At 38.4% G+C, this 16,016-nt stretch overlaps 1 protein-coding gene across 3 annotated transcripts in view; it reads right to left on the reverse strand.

The window, feature by feature from the left end:
* The window catches only part of Ndufaf6 (NADH:ubiquinone oxidoreductase complex assembly factor 6), a 37,693-nt gene that overhangs the window by 7,871 nt on the left and 13,806 nt on the right, over window positions 1–16,016 (reverse strand). Inside the window, exons 1-7 of one of the 3 annotated variants that reach the window (XM_033760050.1) lie at window positions 16,004–16,010; window positions 13,826–13,925; window positions 12,786–12,908; window positions 8,369–8,425; window positions 2,521–2,623; window positions 1,152–1,285; window positions 139–240 (exon numbers count right to left, since the gene is read on the reverse strand). In XM_033760050.1, coding sequence (XP_033615941.1) covers window positions 139–240; window positions 1,152–1,285; window positions 2,521–2,623; window positions 8,369–8,425; window positions 12,786–12,908; window positions 13,826–13,891 — 585 coding nt within the window. In that variant the 5' untranslated portion in view covers window positions 13,892–13,925; window positions 16,004–16,010. Of the gene's footprint in view, window positions 1–138; window positions 241–1,151; window positions 1,286–2,520; window positions 2,624–8,368; window positions 8,426–12,785; window positions 12,909–13,821; window positions 13,926–16,003; window positions 16,011–16,016 lie in introns of those variants that run through there. The other 2 variants (XM_033760052.1, XM_019206826.1) reach the window with 2 other exon arrangements.

The following is a 16,016-nucleotide window of genomic DNA, read 5'->3' on the forward strand; positions in this document are numbered from 1 at the left end:
ATGGAGACACAAAAAAAAAAAAAAAAAAAAAAAAAAAAAAAAAGAAATCCAATGGCAAAGGAGCAGAGACTGTGAAGGTAAGAATATCATGTAGCCACATCTAGAAATAGTCATTTCCTAAATGATTGCGCTACTTACATGCTTTAAGTGCAAGTGTGCCTGGCTGGCAATGTCATATATCACATCTCTCACATTTTTATCTTGGTTCTTCCTTAGAAAGTCCTCTTGTGAAACACCATGCTATATGGGAAAACACATTATGTTAAGACTCTACAAGCGCACTTAACATTAACACAGCTCAAGAAAACAGGCACTTTATAGAGAGAACAGTACATAAAGTACAATGCCTGTTTTTTCAATCTGCATGAGTGTGTGTGTGTGTGTATGTGTGTGTATACAGAAAAAGACACATATATACACCCGGAATATGCAACAAGATATTAATTAACAATAGTCGTAGATAAAACAAAACTAAAAAAACAAGAAAATCAACACAGACAAGTTTAAAGAATCTCATACAGAAAGCAAAAGTTCTGAAAAAGAAGATTTTAAGCCAGGCGTGGTGGCACATGCCTGTAATCCTAGCACTCTGGGAGGCTGAGACTGGAGGACTCCCAAGTTCAAGCTTGGCCTGGGCTAAATTTAGCAACTTAATTCAAAATGGGGAGGGGGGATTACTTCCTCCAATAAAACTAGAACGGGCCAAGGTGAACACTAGGAACAATTTGTGAGACTGTTTGGAAGAGTCTAAGGCATCAAGGTATAGCTGTATCAGATGAGGATTCCTGGACCTTCTTACTCATAGACCCTCCAAGACCTAATATAATTTTTTTTTCAAACACAGGCAATACTATACTACAGCCCCAGTTCGTTTATTTTTACCTTGAGACGGTCTTGCTAAATTGCCCAGGATGGCCTCAAACTTATGATCTTCCTGTCTCAGCCTCCTGGTACCACTGTACCACTACATCAGGCCCTGACAGACAAAATTCTTACTGGATAACTATTACATGAGGAGGAAGAACATTTCCAAGAAGCAGTAAACATTCCTGTCAAAGCGGTTACTGGAAGAGACTAAGCAAAGAACCAAGAAATCACTTCCTCCCCATATTCCTGGGGGAATTCTGAGAAGTTACGGACCACACCCTTACCAGCATACAAATATCCATGGGAAGGAACACTTTTCTTCTGCTGCCATGATAGGGCGTTGCTCTCAAGCAAGTGACAATGCCTTGTGCCTTTCCTATGTGACTGGCAGCATGATCTGCGTGGAGATCCTTTATACCTATGGTTTAGAAATGAAACACGGCTGCTTTGTTCTCTTTAAGTACATAAATCAATAGAGCATGGAAAAATCACCTAAAGACATAAAACTGGGTGCTTAGCCTATGTTTTACTATGAAAAACAGGATTTATGTGGGAAAAACTGGGCTCCGGGTAATGGTGATCATTTTCCTACCAGCAAGTATCTGAATCAAGTTTTCCTCAAACACCAGCACACTGAGAACACACTGACAATTTTAATCAGCTACATGGAAAGTAATTAAAAGTCTTCCATTTCTTCTCCACTGCAATTTCCACATGAGCTCACTTCAAGTACATGCTTAACAAACAGTCTACCCTTTGCTTTCTCCTTCATTACAATGGCAAATGATGGTAAACATGTCTTCCAGAGGTGCAAGGTGAACAGTCTGGGAAGTTCGAGAGGGATTTGTATTACTCTTTCAGAGTAACATAAAGACATACTACCGTCCTCAAATGAGATGGTCCCAGATGTTTCCTCATCAAAATAAGATATCATTAACAGGACAAAGTCAGAAGAGGAAAAGTACCATCAAATTTTCTATCCAGCACTGAGGATTGAACCCATGGATAGGCTACCACTGAGCTACAACCTTTTATTCTTTATATCGAGACAGCAGCTGGCTCAGCTACCCAGGCAGGACTTGAACTTGAGATCCTGCTGCCTCAGCCTCTTCAGTGGCTGGAATTAAAGCTAAAATTTTTTCTAAAAGAGGAGAGAAAAAAAATCTTTTATAAATGCAGTTATATTTTTCTACTCTTCTATATGAAGGAATGTCATTGACAGAAAAGGAAGAGCTAAGATATGAGCCTTTCAAATTGTAAGAGATGCTACAGTAAGAAAGAAAGAAAGAAAGAAAGAAAGAAAGAAAGAAAGAAAGAAAGAAAGAAAGAAAGCAAGCTGTTTGCAATTATCAGGTTATTGACTAGAGTTTTCTCAAGAAATAGCTAAGAGTACTTCTGGAAGTGCCTGAGTGCTATACTTGGAATGTCAAAGGTACACAGACAGAGACAGAGAGATAGACAGATTTAGAAAGAGACACACAGATTTTCCTTCTGACTTCTTTTTAAGTGTTCCTTAATAGAGTACAGTACAAAGGCAAATTCTAGTACTAAAGGCAAATTCTAGTGCTAATCTGTTTAGACTGTCAAAATTAGGAGGGAAATGTGAAAGGTATTTTCACTTGAAAAGAGAAGCATGAAATAGAAAAATATTACCCAATATTTCCAGTGTTAAATACAGAAGACAGCTCTGTGTGTTTTCAGCATAATTTTCAAGTTCCTGGATATTACGATATGCTTTGTCATCCAAATTTTTTTCCTACAGTCAAAGAAAATATAAATGAAGTTTGTTTAATATCAATATTTTATGAAGAAAAGATGCTATTTTTTCCCTAGAGAACTAAATAAACTAAAAATATCAAAAAGATCTAAAAATATCAGCCAAAAATGGTGCTACATCCCTGTAATCCTGGCATTCAGGAGGCTGAAGCGTGAATACTGTGAGCCTGAGGCCAGCCTTGGCTACACAGTGAGCTCAAGGCCAGCCTGGACGTATAATTAGACCCTGCCTCAACCTTCCCCTCCAAAGAAATCACTTATCATATTTATCACATAAAATAAGATTAAGATAAAATGAAAGCTGGGTGTGGAGGCACACACCTGTAACGCCAGCACTCTGAGATGCTGAGGCAGGCGGGTAGCCAAGTTGAAACCTAGCCTAGGCAACTCAGTGAGAAAATACAAAATCAAAAATACAAAGGGCTAGGATACAGCTATGTAGTTCAGGGTGAAGATCCTGGCTTTGATCCTTTGTACTGCACAAGTAAATAAACAAAATAAAATAAAACGACTACACAAAAAAGGCCAGGCCACAGAGCAATCAATAGGCTTGACTGGACCCAGAACTCAGGTCTAGGGATTTAGCTCAGCTTTCCATTCACTAGGCTGGTCAGACCTTCTTCATCCTCTCTAATCTTTCGGGTGAACCTGAAGGTGTGTGAATCACTACTTAAGTATTTGGTAATATTAAGGAGTTATAACTCCTGATATGGTATGACAAACATATTGTGGCTATGTTTCTGAGAAGTCTTTATCTTCCTAAGATACATGCATCTGCAGGTCAAATAATATTCTGGGTTTTAATATAATTCAATGAGAGTCAGTGAGAAGGAGCTGGAATATACATGAAACAAGATGACATATTTTGATAACTATTAAAGCTGAGTGACAGATACGTGAAAGCATATTATTCTATTTTTGTACAAGTATAAAAATTTCCATTTCAAAAACCAAAACTATCCAGGCGTGGTGGCACATGCCTGTAATCCCAGTACTCGGGAACACTGAGATAGGAGGATCATAAATTTAAGCTCAACGTGGGCAATTCAGTAAGACCCTGTCTCAAAATTAAATAACAAAAAAAATTTTCTTTTTGGTAGTAGGGATCAAATTTGGGTTCTTGTGCGTGCAAGGCAGGAACCACTGAGCTAAATCCCCGGCCCACAAAAATTTTTAAAGGGGTCAATTTTTTTGAGTTCTTTATTCTAGATATTAATCCTCTGTCTAAGAAATAGCTGGCAAAATTGTTTCCCCTTCTGTAGCTATCTCTTTACTCTGCTGGTTGTTTCCTTTGCTGTGCAGAACCTTTCTAATTTGACAGAATCCCTTTTGTTGATTCTTGCCTATGCCAATGCCTTCAAGAGTTTCGCCTATTGTGTCTTCCAGTAAGTTTTTCCAGATTTATTTATTTTATTTTGGGGGTTTTTGAGACAGGTTCTCACTATGTAGTTCAGGCTGGCCTCAAACTTGCAGCAATCTTTCTGCCTCAGCCTCCAATGTGCTGAGATTACAGGTGTGAGCCATCAAACTAGGCTGTTGTTTTAATCCATTTTGATTTTAGTACATAGTGAGAGATATGGGACTAGCCTCAAACTCCTGCATGTGTATAGCCAGTTTTCCCAGCACCATTTGTTAAGAGTGTATCTTTCCTCTAGCATGTGGTTTTGACCCGTCCTTTCAGTGATGGCTGAATGTGCCTGGGGGTAGTTTCTGCAATCTCTTCTCTGTTCCACTGATCCAGACATCTGTTTTTCTGCCAGTACTATGCTATTTTTAATCAGCATCGCATTGTGATACAATTTGAAATCTGGGATTATGATCCCTTCGCACTTGTTACTCGGGATTGCTTTTGCTATTCTGGGCCTCTCCTGGTTCCATATAAATTTAATGATTGTTATTTCTAGTTCTGTGAGGCATGCTGCTTGTATTTTGATTGGGATTGCATTAATCTATTTATCAGTTATGACCATTTTCACATTGGTTCTCCCTAGCCAGGAACGAGGTGTATCTCTCCATTCTGTTTTCTTTGATTTTCTTTTACAAAGTACTACAGTTTTTAATACAAAGGTCTTTCACCTTGGTTAGGTTAATTTCTATGTCATTTTTCTTGATACTATTGAGAATGGTATTGTTTTCCTAATGTCTTTCTTGGTTAGTTAGTTCATTACTGGTATATAGGAACACTACTGATTTTTGTGTTTTGACTTTATATCCTTGCTGAATTTATTAGATCTAGGAGTCTGTTGGTAAAATTTGGGGGGGTCTTTATGTAAACAATCATGTTCGGTGAATAAGGATAGCTTGACCTCTTTCTTTCCTATACATATCCCTATTTGTTTCATATGATTTTTCTAGCTAATGTTTCAAGCACTATATTGAAAGGACTGGTTGATAGTAGATTCTGTCTTGTTCTTGATTTTAGAGGAAAAGCTTTGTTTTCCCCCACTTAATATGATGCAGCAGTAAGTCTGTCATAAACGGCTTTTAACAGATTGAGATAAGGTCCCTCTATACGTATTTTCTTCAGGGTTTTATCATGAATTGATGTTGGATTTTGTCAAAGGCTTTTTCTGTCTCTTGAGATGATCGTGTGATTTTTGTCCTTAGGTCTGTTTATGTGATGTATTACATTTATTGATTCATGTATTTTGGAATATCCTTGCAACCTTGGAATAACAGCTATTTGGTCTTGATGTATGATCTTTTTAACGATTGTTGCATTCTGTTTGCCAGTACCTTGAAGATTCCTGCATCTAGGTTCATTAAAGGGACTGGCCTATAGTTTTTTTAGTTGAGTCTTTGTCTAGTTTTGTAGTCAAGGTAATACTACCAGTATCTTCCAGGAACGAGTTTGGCAGTACTCCTTCCTTTTCAATTTCATTAAAGAGTTTGTGGAGTATTGGCATTAGATCTTCCTTGAAGTTCTTGTAGAATTCAGTGGTAAATCCATCAGGCCATGGTTTTCTTAGTTGGCAGGTTTTCTGCTTCATTACTGCCCCAATTCCACTGCCTGTTATTGGATCTTCATTGCCTGTCCAGGGTTTTTGTATTTTCTTGGTTCAGTTTTGGTAAATCATACACGTACCTAAGAATCCATTTCTTTTGCATGGTCCAATATATTTGAGTACACGTTTTCAAAGTAGTTACTAATAATTTTCTGGACTGCAGCAGTATCTACTATTTATTTTGTCTTTTTCATTTCTAATTGCATTGATTTGAGTCTTTCCTTTTCTTGGTAAGACTGGCTGCAGGTTTGTCTACCTTGTTTATTCTTTCAAAGAACAGCTCTTCAATTCACTGATTCTTGTAATTTTTTGTAGTCTCAATTTCATTAACTCCTGCTCTGGTCTTTATAATTTCCTTCCTTGTAGTAGCTTTGGATTTGGATTGTTCTTGTTTTTCTAGAACTTGAGGTGGATCAATGGGTTATTTACTTGGGCTCAGTTTGTTTTTCTGATTCAGTTATAAACTTCCCACTTACGACTGCTTTCACTCAGTGTGACAGCTTCTGGTATGTTTTTCTGGCATAATCACTTAATTCTAGGTATGTCTAATTTCTTAATTTCTTCTGTGACCTACTGATTGTTCAAGAGTGTGTTGTTTGACCTCTATGCGTCTGCATACTTTGTGTTTCTTTTGCCTTTGATTTTGTTTCATTGCACTATAATCTGATAATATGAATGAGATAATTTAAATTCTTTTGTATTTATTTAAGCAAGCTTATGGGCCAGTACGTGGTCTATTTTAGAGAAAGTTCTATCTACAGCTGAGAAGAATGTGTATTCTGTTGTTGACAGGATGCCCTGTAGATACCTATCAAGTCCATTTGTTCGAAGGTATAGTTCAACTCTGATATTTCTTTCTTGATCTTTTTTGTCTAGTTAATGTCTATTTATGATAGTGGGGTATTAAGATTCCCCACTATAATTGTGTTGATGTTTACCTGATCTCTTATGTCCATAGTATTTGTTTTATGAAGTTGGGTATCCCGGTGTTCAGTGAATACATACAACATTCCTGTTGAATGTTTCCTTAACTAGTTGTAGCAAACTTCTTTGCCTCTTCTGATCAGTTTTGGCTTAGAGACCACTTTGTCTGAAAGCAGTGCTGCTAGTCCTGCTTGTTATGGGCTCCCACTGTATGGAATATTGTTCTCCCTCCTTTGATTTTTAGTGTATAAAATCAATCAAAAAATGAGCAACTGAAGTGAACAGAGACACTTCTCAGAAGTATAAATGGCGCATAAATAAATGAAAAACATATTCAACATCTTTAGCCATGAGAGAAATGCAAATTAACACAAAACTGATATTCTATCTAGAAAGAATAGCTATACTGAAAAATCAAATAACAAGGTCGGGTACTTAGCTCAGTGGTTCCACCGCCTGCCTTGGAAGCTCAAGGACCTGAGTTCAATCTCTAGTACCAAAAAAATCAATCAATCAATCAATCAAATAACAAATACTAGCTAGGATAAAGGGGAAAAGAAACCTTCCTACATTGTTGATGGGAACGTAAACTAGTATAGCCACTCTAGAACTAAGGAGATGCCTCAAAAGACTAAAAATAGAAATTCCATCCAACTCCACTAGTCCCCATGCTAGGCATCTTCCCAAAAGGGGCAAAGACATCGTATAACAGTGTTACATGAACACCTATATTTATAGCAGAACAACTCATCATGGCTGCTGTGTTGGGAGCAGCCTATATATTGTCAATAGGTAAGTGGAGAAAGAACAGGTGGTATTTTCACACAATACAGTCCTATCTGTCATAAAGACAAACTTGAGTCATTTGTAGGAAAATGGATGAATCTTGAAACAATAATGTTAAGTGAAATAAATGAGACACTCAAGCTTAGAATTTCATGGCTTCTCTTACATGAGAAACTCAAAAGTACAAATCATTTAAAGAGCAAAATAAAATGTAAATAACAGGAAACAGGGAGCAGATCGTTTGCAAATGGGAATAGCACCAAGAGATGGAGGGAAAGGAAAGGGGAAGAAAGACAATTAAGATGTGTTATGTACATATAACTCCCACAGTGAATGTAACTATTATGTACTACAAATGTGTACTAATAAAAATCAGAATACATTTTTTTTTTTTTTGGTTTTTTTTTGAGACACAGTCTCACTATGTAGTTGAGACTGATCTAGAACTCACTATGTAGCCCAGGCTGGTCTCAAACTCACAGCGATCCTCCTGCCTCAGCCTCCCGAGTGCTGGGATTATAGGCGTGCGCTACCACGCCTGGCTCAGAATAAAATGTTTAAAAGAAAAGGATAATTGGTTTGACCAGTTCATGTTTATGCATGTATTGAAATATTACATTGTATCTCATTAATATGTACAATTATTAGATATTAATAAGAATATAATAATTAGGAAAATAAAAAATACAAAGGGCTAGGGATGTAGCTCAGCATGGAAGGCCCTGCATTCAGACCTTAATATCACAAAAAATAAAAACAAAATTAACATTAAAAAATACCAACTAGTACATGTAGTAGTGTACATGGCTCTGCCTAGATATCTGTCTTTGCCAAGTATCTCAAAGCAGAGGGTGGCATGTAGGGACAGAATACAGATAAATGGCATAGTTCTCCTAATGTTTCCTCCCTTCAAAATATTAATATATACATTAGAACATTTCTTCCCTAAAGAGTTAATTAGCTTAAGGGTTAAAAAAGAAGAAAACACTTGAGGCTTAGTTTCAACTTACTCGTTCATCAATGATTTTCGTAAGCCATCTTTTAGTCAAATTATGTCTTCTGACAGCCTAAAAAGACAAGAGTGTTAGAAGTTTTTAGAAAGTACTAGAAATGACTTCTGTAGTTCTGAACAGAAAAACCAAATGCAAAAGTAGGTAAGGAAACATCTGTAATAATTCATCACCAGATAGAATACTGTGTTAAGTATTAGAGAAAAAGGAAATAGCTCTAGAAAACATTTCAAAACATTCAAGATAATATTTCTCACACTTCTTTTCCACTGTCTTTATCCCCCAGTACTACTGGTCATTTAACAATTCTACTTTCAAATAAAAACAAGAAATACTTAGCTTTTCTACCAACAGTGTACCCTACATATTATATACAAACTTTCTCCCTCAAGATAAGAGTCTATTTAACAAAAATAACCACTTCTCCAAAAGTGAAAGAGTAACTAAAAGTCCAGTGAAAATATTCTGCAGGGAAAATTGTTACCTTAGCAAGTTACAGACACTGTGACAGGAAAGAGGCCACTAAATTTCAGACTACAGTATCTAAATTACTCATCCCAGAGGAAACAGGCAATTCAGGAGGAGCAAGGGAACCAGGAGCAGTGGCATGACCCCGGCACTCCGGTAGCTAAGGCAGGAGGATTGGGAGTTTGAGGTCAGCCTGGGCTACACAGTGAGTTCAAGGCCAGCCTGGACTTTTAACAGTAAGATTCTGTCTCAAAAAATAAAAGAGGAGTAAAGAGAAGTTCCAGATAATTCTAGAATACCTTACTGTACCAAAAACAAAAAGTGCTTAAAAAAGGGAGGCCTGTCATAAAGACCTAGGAGCCAGTTTGAAGGGGCTCCCACTGTCCAAATCTGGAACCATGTGAACATCAAAATGATTACATGTACTAATGAATTAAAACTCTGGGGAACAGGGACAAGATTTCAGCTCAGTGGTTCTGCCACCTGCCTTGTAAGTGCAAGGTCCAGAATTTGATCCCCAGTACAAAAAAAAACCTACTGGGAATAAACAGGAATCCATAAGTCCACACCAGCACTTATGAGTAACAGGAGAGGAAGAGCTCATTGTTACAGAAGGCCAGGTGCCAACTGGTAAATGTGGACAGACTGCTGTGCTGGAAATTATCATTTTGCAACCATAATAATAGCCTGAATCATACAAAACCATCAAGGACTGCTAAGCAAAGGGAGGAATTTGGATGAAGAGCAGGATAATTGCACAGCTTTAAAGTATCATGATTAATTTCAAGGAGATTATAATTGCACAATAAGAAAACCAGGAAACATCTTGACTGGGTAATAAACATCAACAATACCAATAAAGAATAGATAGAGACTAGGCATGATGGTGAACACCTGTAACAGCAGCTGCTTGGGAAACTGAGGCAGGAAGACTGCAAGTTCAAGGTCAGCTTGGGCAACACAGCAAAAGTTTGTCTCAAATGAAAAATTTAAAAGACTGGGTCTGCAGCTCAGTAGTAAAGCTCTTGCCCAGCATATGTAAGGCCCTGGGTTCAACAACAACAACAAAACAAAAAACAGAGGGACAAAGTATCCCTTTACCTGTGACACTCTGAGAATGTCACATCGTTTATTTCAGCCAAGAATCCATAACCTAGATCTTTTTTTTTTTTTTTTGGAACCTAGATCTAATATTGAGAAAACATCAGACAAATCCAAAATATGACTGTTGTATGGAGAAAAAAATGGCAGGGGTATATAGCCTTTTAAAATGTCAATGTCAGAGAAGACAAAAGCCATAGAAATGTCCCAGATCAAAGTAAACTAAGGTGATATGACAACTATATTCTTGACCTACAGTGGATCCCATACTGCAGGGGAAAAATAAAACTGTAATATAAATATGAAACTAGACAAAAGTATTATACCAAAGTTAAATTTACTAAAGTCAGTAACTGTTCTAGTTATAAAAGAATATATCTCTATTCTTTAGAAATACTGAAATATTTAGGTTAGGGTCCAAATAACTTTTTAAAACATTAATTTTTTGCCAAGTCAAAGCTAAGTACCTTTTCACAATAAATAAATACAGTGGTGAAATGTAAAGTCTGAGAGAGATCCTATACTTCAACTGATACTCTTAGACATCATGGACAGTAGCATGGAAAGCTTGCATCTCATCAGTGTGAATTTATGTGATGAAGGCTATAAGTATGGAGAAACAGAGCCCACTTTGTCTGGCAGGTACCCAGAGAAGCCCAAAGGGCCATGTGGAGTGAGTTCCAAAGCGCTCGCAGCAGCTACTGCGCCATAGCAGGAGCCCGGCAGGATTTCCCCTGTGTCCCAGGAAACAGGCAGCCCTCACTGCAGCCTTCTGTTCTTAGTTCATTTTCTATGTGACCAAGCAGAACAGGCAAGTCTGACCTTTGTAAACACACCACTGGGCATGTTCATGACATATAAAAGTACTCACTATATATTTAATAAATGAAAAATCAAACCCATATTTACTGAAGGATACAGCAAAAACAGCTACAGTTTCTTGACCACAAAATATGGTTCAGTTTCTGAAATTAGAGATCAAGGTAAAAGAAGAAATACTTAAACAACATAATGTCACCATCCCTTCTCTGCAAAAGAATCTGATTTCAGAGTCCATGGTCGCCAGGTACAGTGGCAAACACCTATATTCCCAGCTACTTGGGTGGCTAAGGCAAGAGCATCCCAAGTTTAAGACCAGCATAGGCAATGTGGCAAGACGCTGTTTCACACTAACAAAATAGGGCCAGGGTACTGCTCGGAGGTACTGCACCTGCTTCACAGGCATAAGGTCCTGAGTTCAATCCCTGGTACCAAAAAAAAAAGAGTAACAAAATAAAAAAGCCTGCTCAGTGGTAAAGCACCCCTGGATTTGATCCCCAATACTGCTAAAAAAAAGTACACATCTTATTAAAATTGGACAAATTGGTAACCCTAAATCGGCACGTATGTAAATCTACTATAATTAGATGTACCTTCTGGTTTTTAAAGAGAAGCCAAAGAAAGATAAATTTGCTTTAAAGGAATATGATCTTCCACCGTATTCCTAACAAAGGCCAGGATCTTTGATGCAAGTGTCAACACAAACCTCCACTGCAATCAGGCTTGTGTGCAAAATAATAAGCAGGAAGGGTTTCGGGAGTTTAGAGAAACTTTTCTGTACTCTGAGTCACCTGGCTTGAGCTTCCTTAAGTGGAATGAGAAGAGGTAAACAACTAATCTAATACTCACAACTTCCCATCCACTTTTTCTCCTCAGTCCCTGATGTGGGGCAGGGAGTCTGGCCTTCCATCTTTACTGGGGCTCCATGTGAGTCAATCTGGAGCCCCAAAACCAGGCCTGCCTCTGCTGGTGCACAGATCGGGGAAGAGGCATACCACTGTCAGGTCTCTCGATGGCTCCTATTACAGAAACCATCTTTTGGCACTTATCACATTACAAGGGGGTCACAGATCAGCGACAAAAGTCACCTAATTCCCTTCTTCCATTCACAAATTAGCCGGCAGTGATGGCGAATCCTTTTGGGCTTTCAAAAACAAACATCTGGCTATAGCACCAGTGCCACAGGTTCACCATCACTGGTTTAGCAGATTTCTAAACTATGCACGGTCATTTATGAATGAGGGGTCTATATGCTTAGTTCAATATAAAACCATTCACTTGACACATCTAACTATAACAACAATACTCCGGCCCAGAGGTGGAAAACCTACGGCACGCATGCCACAGCAGGCTCTTGGTATCACTGAGAGCTCTGAAACGTTTGCCATCACTGCTCTAGTCCATAGGTGCCTGCTCTTTTAAGACCCAAAATTCACCAAGAAATGGGCAATTCTACAAAGTAGCTTTAGATTTGTTTAAGTGGAATACGCTGAGAGCAAGTCTTCTCTCACAAAAGACTAATATGTTGTTCTACAGTCCAGAAACTGGTATAAGCAGCTACTGGGCAGAAAGAATAGAAAATTTACCTTCCATTGCATGAAAATTTGTGGGATTTAAATTCTATAACTAAATGTGGAAAAATACATCAGTAACCCATAAAAGACCAAATCCTCCTTTTTTCGCTTAATAAAGAAAGACACCAGACCCTGAGGCAGGAAGATCACAAATCTGAGGCCAAGCCGGGGCCATATATTGAGTCCAAGACCAGCCTGGACTATACAGCAAGGTCCTGCTTTACAACCTCACCCTAACCCTACAACAAAAAAAAGAAAGAAACATACCAAATACATCTACAAATTATCATTGGATAACTATAAATTCCTCTGCCAAAATTAACATGGATCTGAATATTACATTAGCTTCTGACAATTTTCAGGGTAGATCCCACCATCAACACCAAAAAGTAGGCTCAAATAATATTATTACAAGTTAAAAGTAGCAGTTTCTTTTTCTTTTTCTTTTTTTTTACCTTCCATAGTTCAGTGGCCACAGGCTGATGTGGTGGGTTGTCACAGTATATATCTTCCACAGTTTTTCTCCAAAATTGCATTCGCATCAGTCCAATTGTCTTCTCAGAAACGGAGTCTTTTACCTGTAAGTAGGGTGAAATCGTAGGTTCAGTCTCCGGTGCCTCACAAAATAATATAAAAACTGTGACTGGCTAAACAGGCTAATGTATAATTTATACCAGAGAAAGGATGAGGTGAAAAACCCTGACCCACAGTTAATGGGAATACACCAGCAGAAAAAACACCCAATCTAGCAGATGCTGCAGATTCATGGTTGTGATCTCAGTTGTAACTTGGTGCCATCCTTGTTCTTGTCCTACCACATTCAACAAAGAACATGTGCTAGACCTGCCCCTTTCCTCAAAACCCCATATCCTCCCAGCCCCTTCACTCCCAGTATCTGACCTCTCCATTCTATTTACTGAGAAGAACAAGGTCATTCTACCTAAACTCCCTTCCTTCTATCTCCTAGTTCAATTTGATTTATATCTGCACATATGTATTACATTTGAAGAAAAAAAATCTTTCCTTTGTTTCTTACACAAAACTGAATACACTCTAAAATCTGGGTTTGCCAGAATTGCTTCCATTTCCTACTTCACATAAAAGATAAAACTTCAATTTAAAAAGTGCTTTGATAAGCTGCTATATACATTTACATTATACAACTACTGGAGAAAATACACAGTTCTGTGATTAGCCTATTCCATTAACAGACAAATGTTTAGTTTTAACTACAGTGTTTAATATCCTTAGAAAAAGAAATTTAAATTCCAGAATGGCAATTTCTAGAAACATTAAGGTCATTAGCTAGCTGTATTTTTGGTACTGAATTAACCCTAAATATTCAGCAATAAAAAGTACCAAGAGAAAACTACCCGTAGAAACCTTAAACACATTTCAATGTATAAATACAACTACCATAATTTCTTTATTGTTCAGTATTAAAAACATTATATCATCATCTTGCAAATAATATCTTAAGTATCTTAATACCAGCCTGAGCCAGTTCCACATTGAAGGCCCTCAGTGCAAAAGCAGAGCTTCGGGATTCTGCAGGGAGCATCAGGGAGCACAAATAACTTTCATAATCTCGTTTCCTATAACAAAAGTGGGAGAGAAAAAGGTAAGTTACTCTTCACCTTCCCAATTACACATAAAAACACAGACCAAAATTAATTGAAAACAATGAGGCTTTAGTTCAGAATAGACCTGACATTTCTCTTTTTATGACTATTTCTTTATAACTATGAAAAATCTATCTGCTCCCATCCTAAGCCAGTTAAAAAAGAAATTGGTTTGGGGGGGGTTGTTTTTGTTTTTGTTTTTTGTTTTTTTATACCAGGGATCGAACTCAGGACTTTGCACTTGCAAGGCAGGTGCGGTGCCACTGAGCTAAATCCCCAGCACTAAGAAATCTCTATTTTTATTTATGTAGTATTTACAATTCTAATTGTTTCCAAATCCCTTTACTTCTAGAAAGAATTCATGAGCTACAAAAGAAATCAAGTTAAGAAAGTAAGCAAGTATTGCTGTAAACTCAGATTTTAAAATACAGATACACAGAAAGACAGAAACTGATGTAGGAGATGTGTGTGTACTCATTTCCCGGCAGCATTTGCTCAAAGTGCCTAGAAGCAATGAATGCCCCCATCTTTCCAGCATCAGGGAATACACCGAGCTCCTGGATCTTGCTTGATTCCTAACAATATTCCTCACTGAAAGAATGGAGGACTCCTTAGAAAATGAGTGTCTCCAGGGATGAGGCATAGAAGACACAAAGCAAGCCTAAAACACCCTCTTGAGCACAAACATTCAAGAATGGAGGAAACAATAAAAAAAATACAAAAACTGGCTTGACAAAGCAATTTGAGCATCAAAATAATAATGTCAGGCTGGATGCAGTGGAATACGCCTGTAGTCCCAACCACTCAGAAGGATGAGGTAGAAAGGTCACTTGAGTCCAGTGGTCGGATGTCAGCCTGGGCAACATAACAACACCCTGTGTAAAACAATAAAATAATGAGGGACTAGGGGTGTTGCTCAATGGAAGAGTGTTTTCCTAGAATGCATTAGGCTCTGAATTCCATCTCTAGTATTACAAAAATAATTAATAAATAGCCAGGTGCGATGGTGCACACCTGTAATTCCAGCCACAGGCGGCTGAGGCAGAAGGATCACAAGATCAAGCCCCGGCAACTTAGAACGACATTGTCTCAAAAAAATAAAATAAAGGTGGCGGGGGAGATGTAGTTCAGGGTAAGACCCTGTGCTCATTCCCCAGTACCACAAAAAAAGGCATGTGGGAGGGGCACTAAGGACATACCTCAGTGATGGAACACTTATGAACTAGGCCGTGGATGGAATCTCCAGTACCAAATAAATGAAATGAAATAAAAGCCAGGGTTGTTGCTTAGTGTCGGTACACTTTTCTGGCATGCACACCCACACAGTCAAAATACATGGATTTCAGTTGCCCAATCAAGTCTGAACTCAGTCATTTCAGTATTTCTCAGAAGCCCTTGAGACCAGATATTTTAAAACCTGATACTGTACACTTCTGCAAATGAAGGGCAGAGAGCAGCTTAGCTATTGGCCCTTACAGTCAGGCCTGGGCTCCAAAGGAGGCACATCCCACCTCCACAAATAATTAAGAAGTGACTCCCAAATGCACAGGCTTCCTAGTGCCACGGGCACACAAAAGACATCAAGTGCCCGGCTTTATGATAATCTACCATAGTGAACCTCAGGCAAATTTCCTACTCTCTCCAGACTTGGTGTTCTTGTCTATTACCACAGACAATAATGACTTACATTGTATTCACTGTCCCCTAACTATGTGTCAGGAACTATGTGTCAGGCACTGTCACAACTTGTAACAGGCTACTTGCAAACTGCTTATAACAGTGCAGGATGTATAGAAAGAACGCAAAGGTAATTAATGCTGCCATTAAAATTAATTACTAGCTGTGCTGTGGATAAGAAGTATGCACACAAAGACGCTGAAGTTAACATTACGGGTCAGGCAAGGTGACATTCTTCAGGAAGCCCAAGAAATTGCTGCCTCGACTTTGTGGCCTGTTGCCTCACTCCCTGCACACATTCACACGCCCGGACCCAGAGACCTTCCGGTCGCCAGCCTGGACGGCCCACAGGTCCCTGTTGAGCCGCCGCTCACCCCGACCCGAAGG

The sequence above is a fragment of the Fukomys damarensis genome, unplaced genomic scaffold, assembly GCF_012274545.1.
Source record: "Fukomys damarensis isolate Sample0158 unplaced genomic scaffold, DMR_v1.0_HiC HiC_scaffold_5, whole genome shotgun sequence".
Lineage (NCBI taxonomy): Eukaryota > Metazoa > Chordata > Mammalia > Rodentia > Bathyergidae > Fukomys > Fukomys damarensis.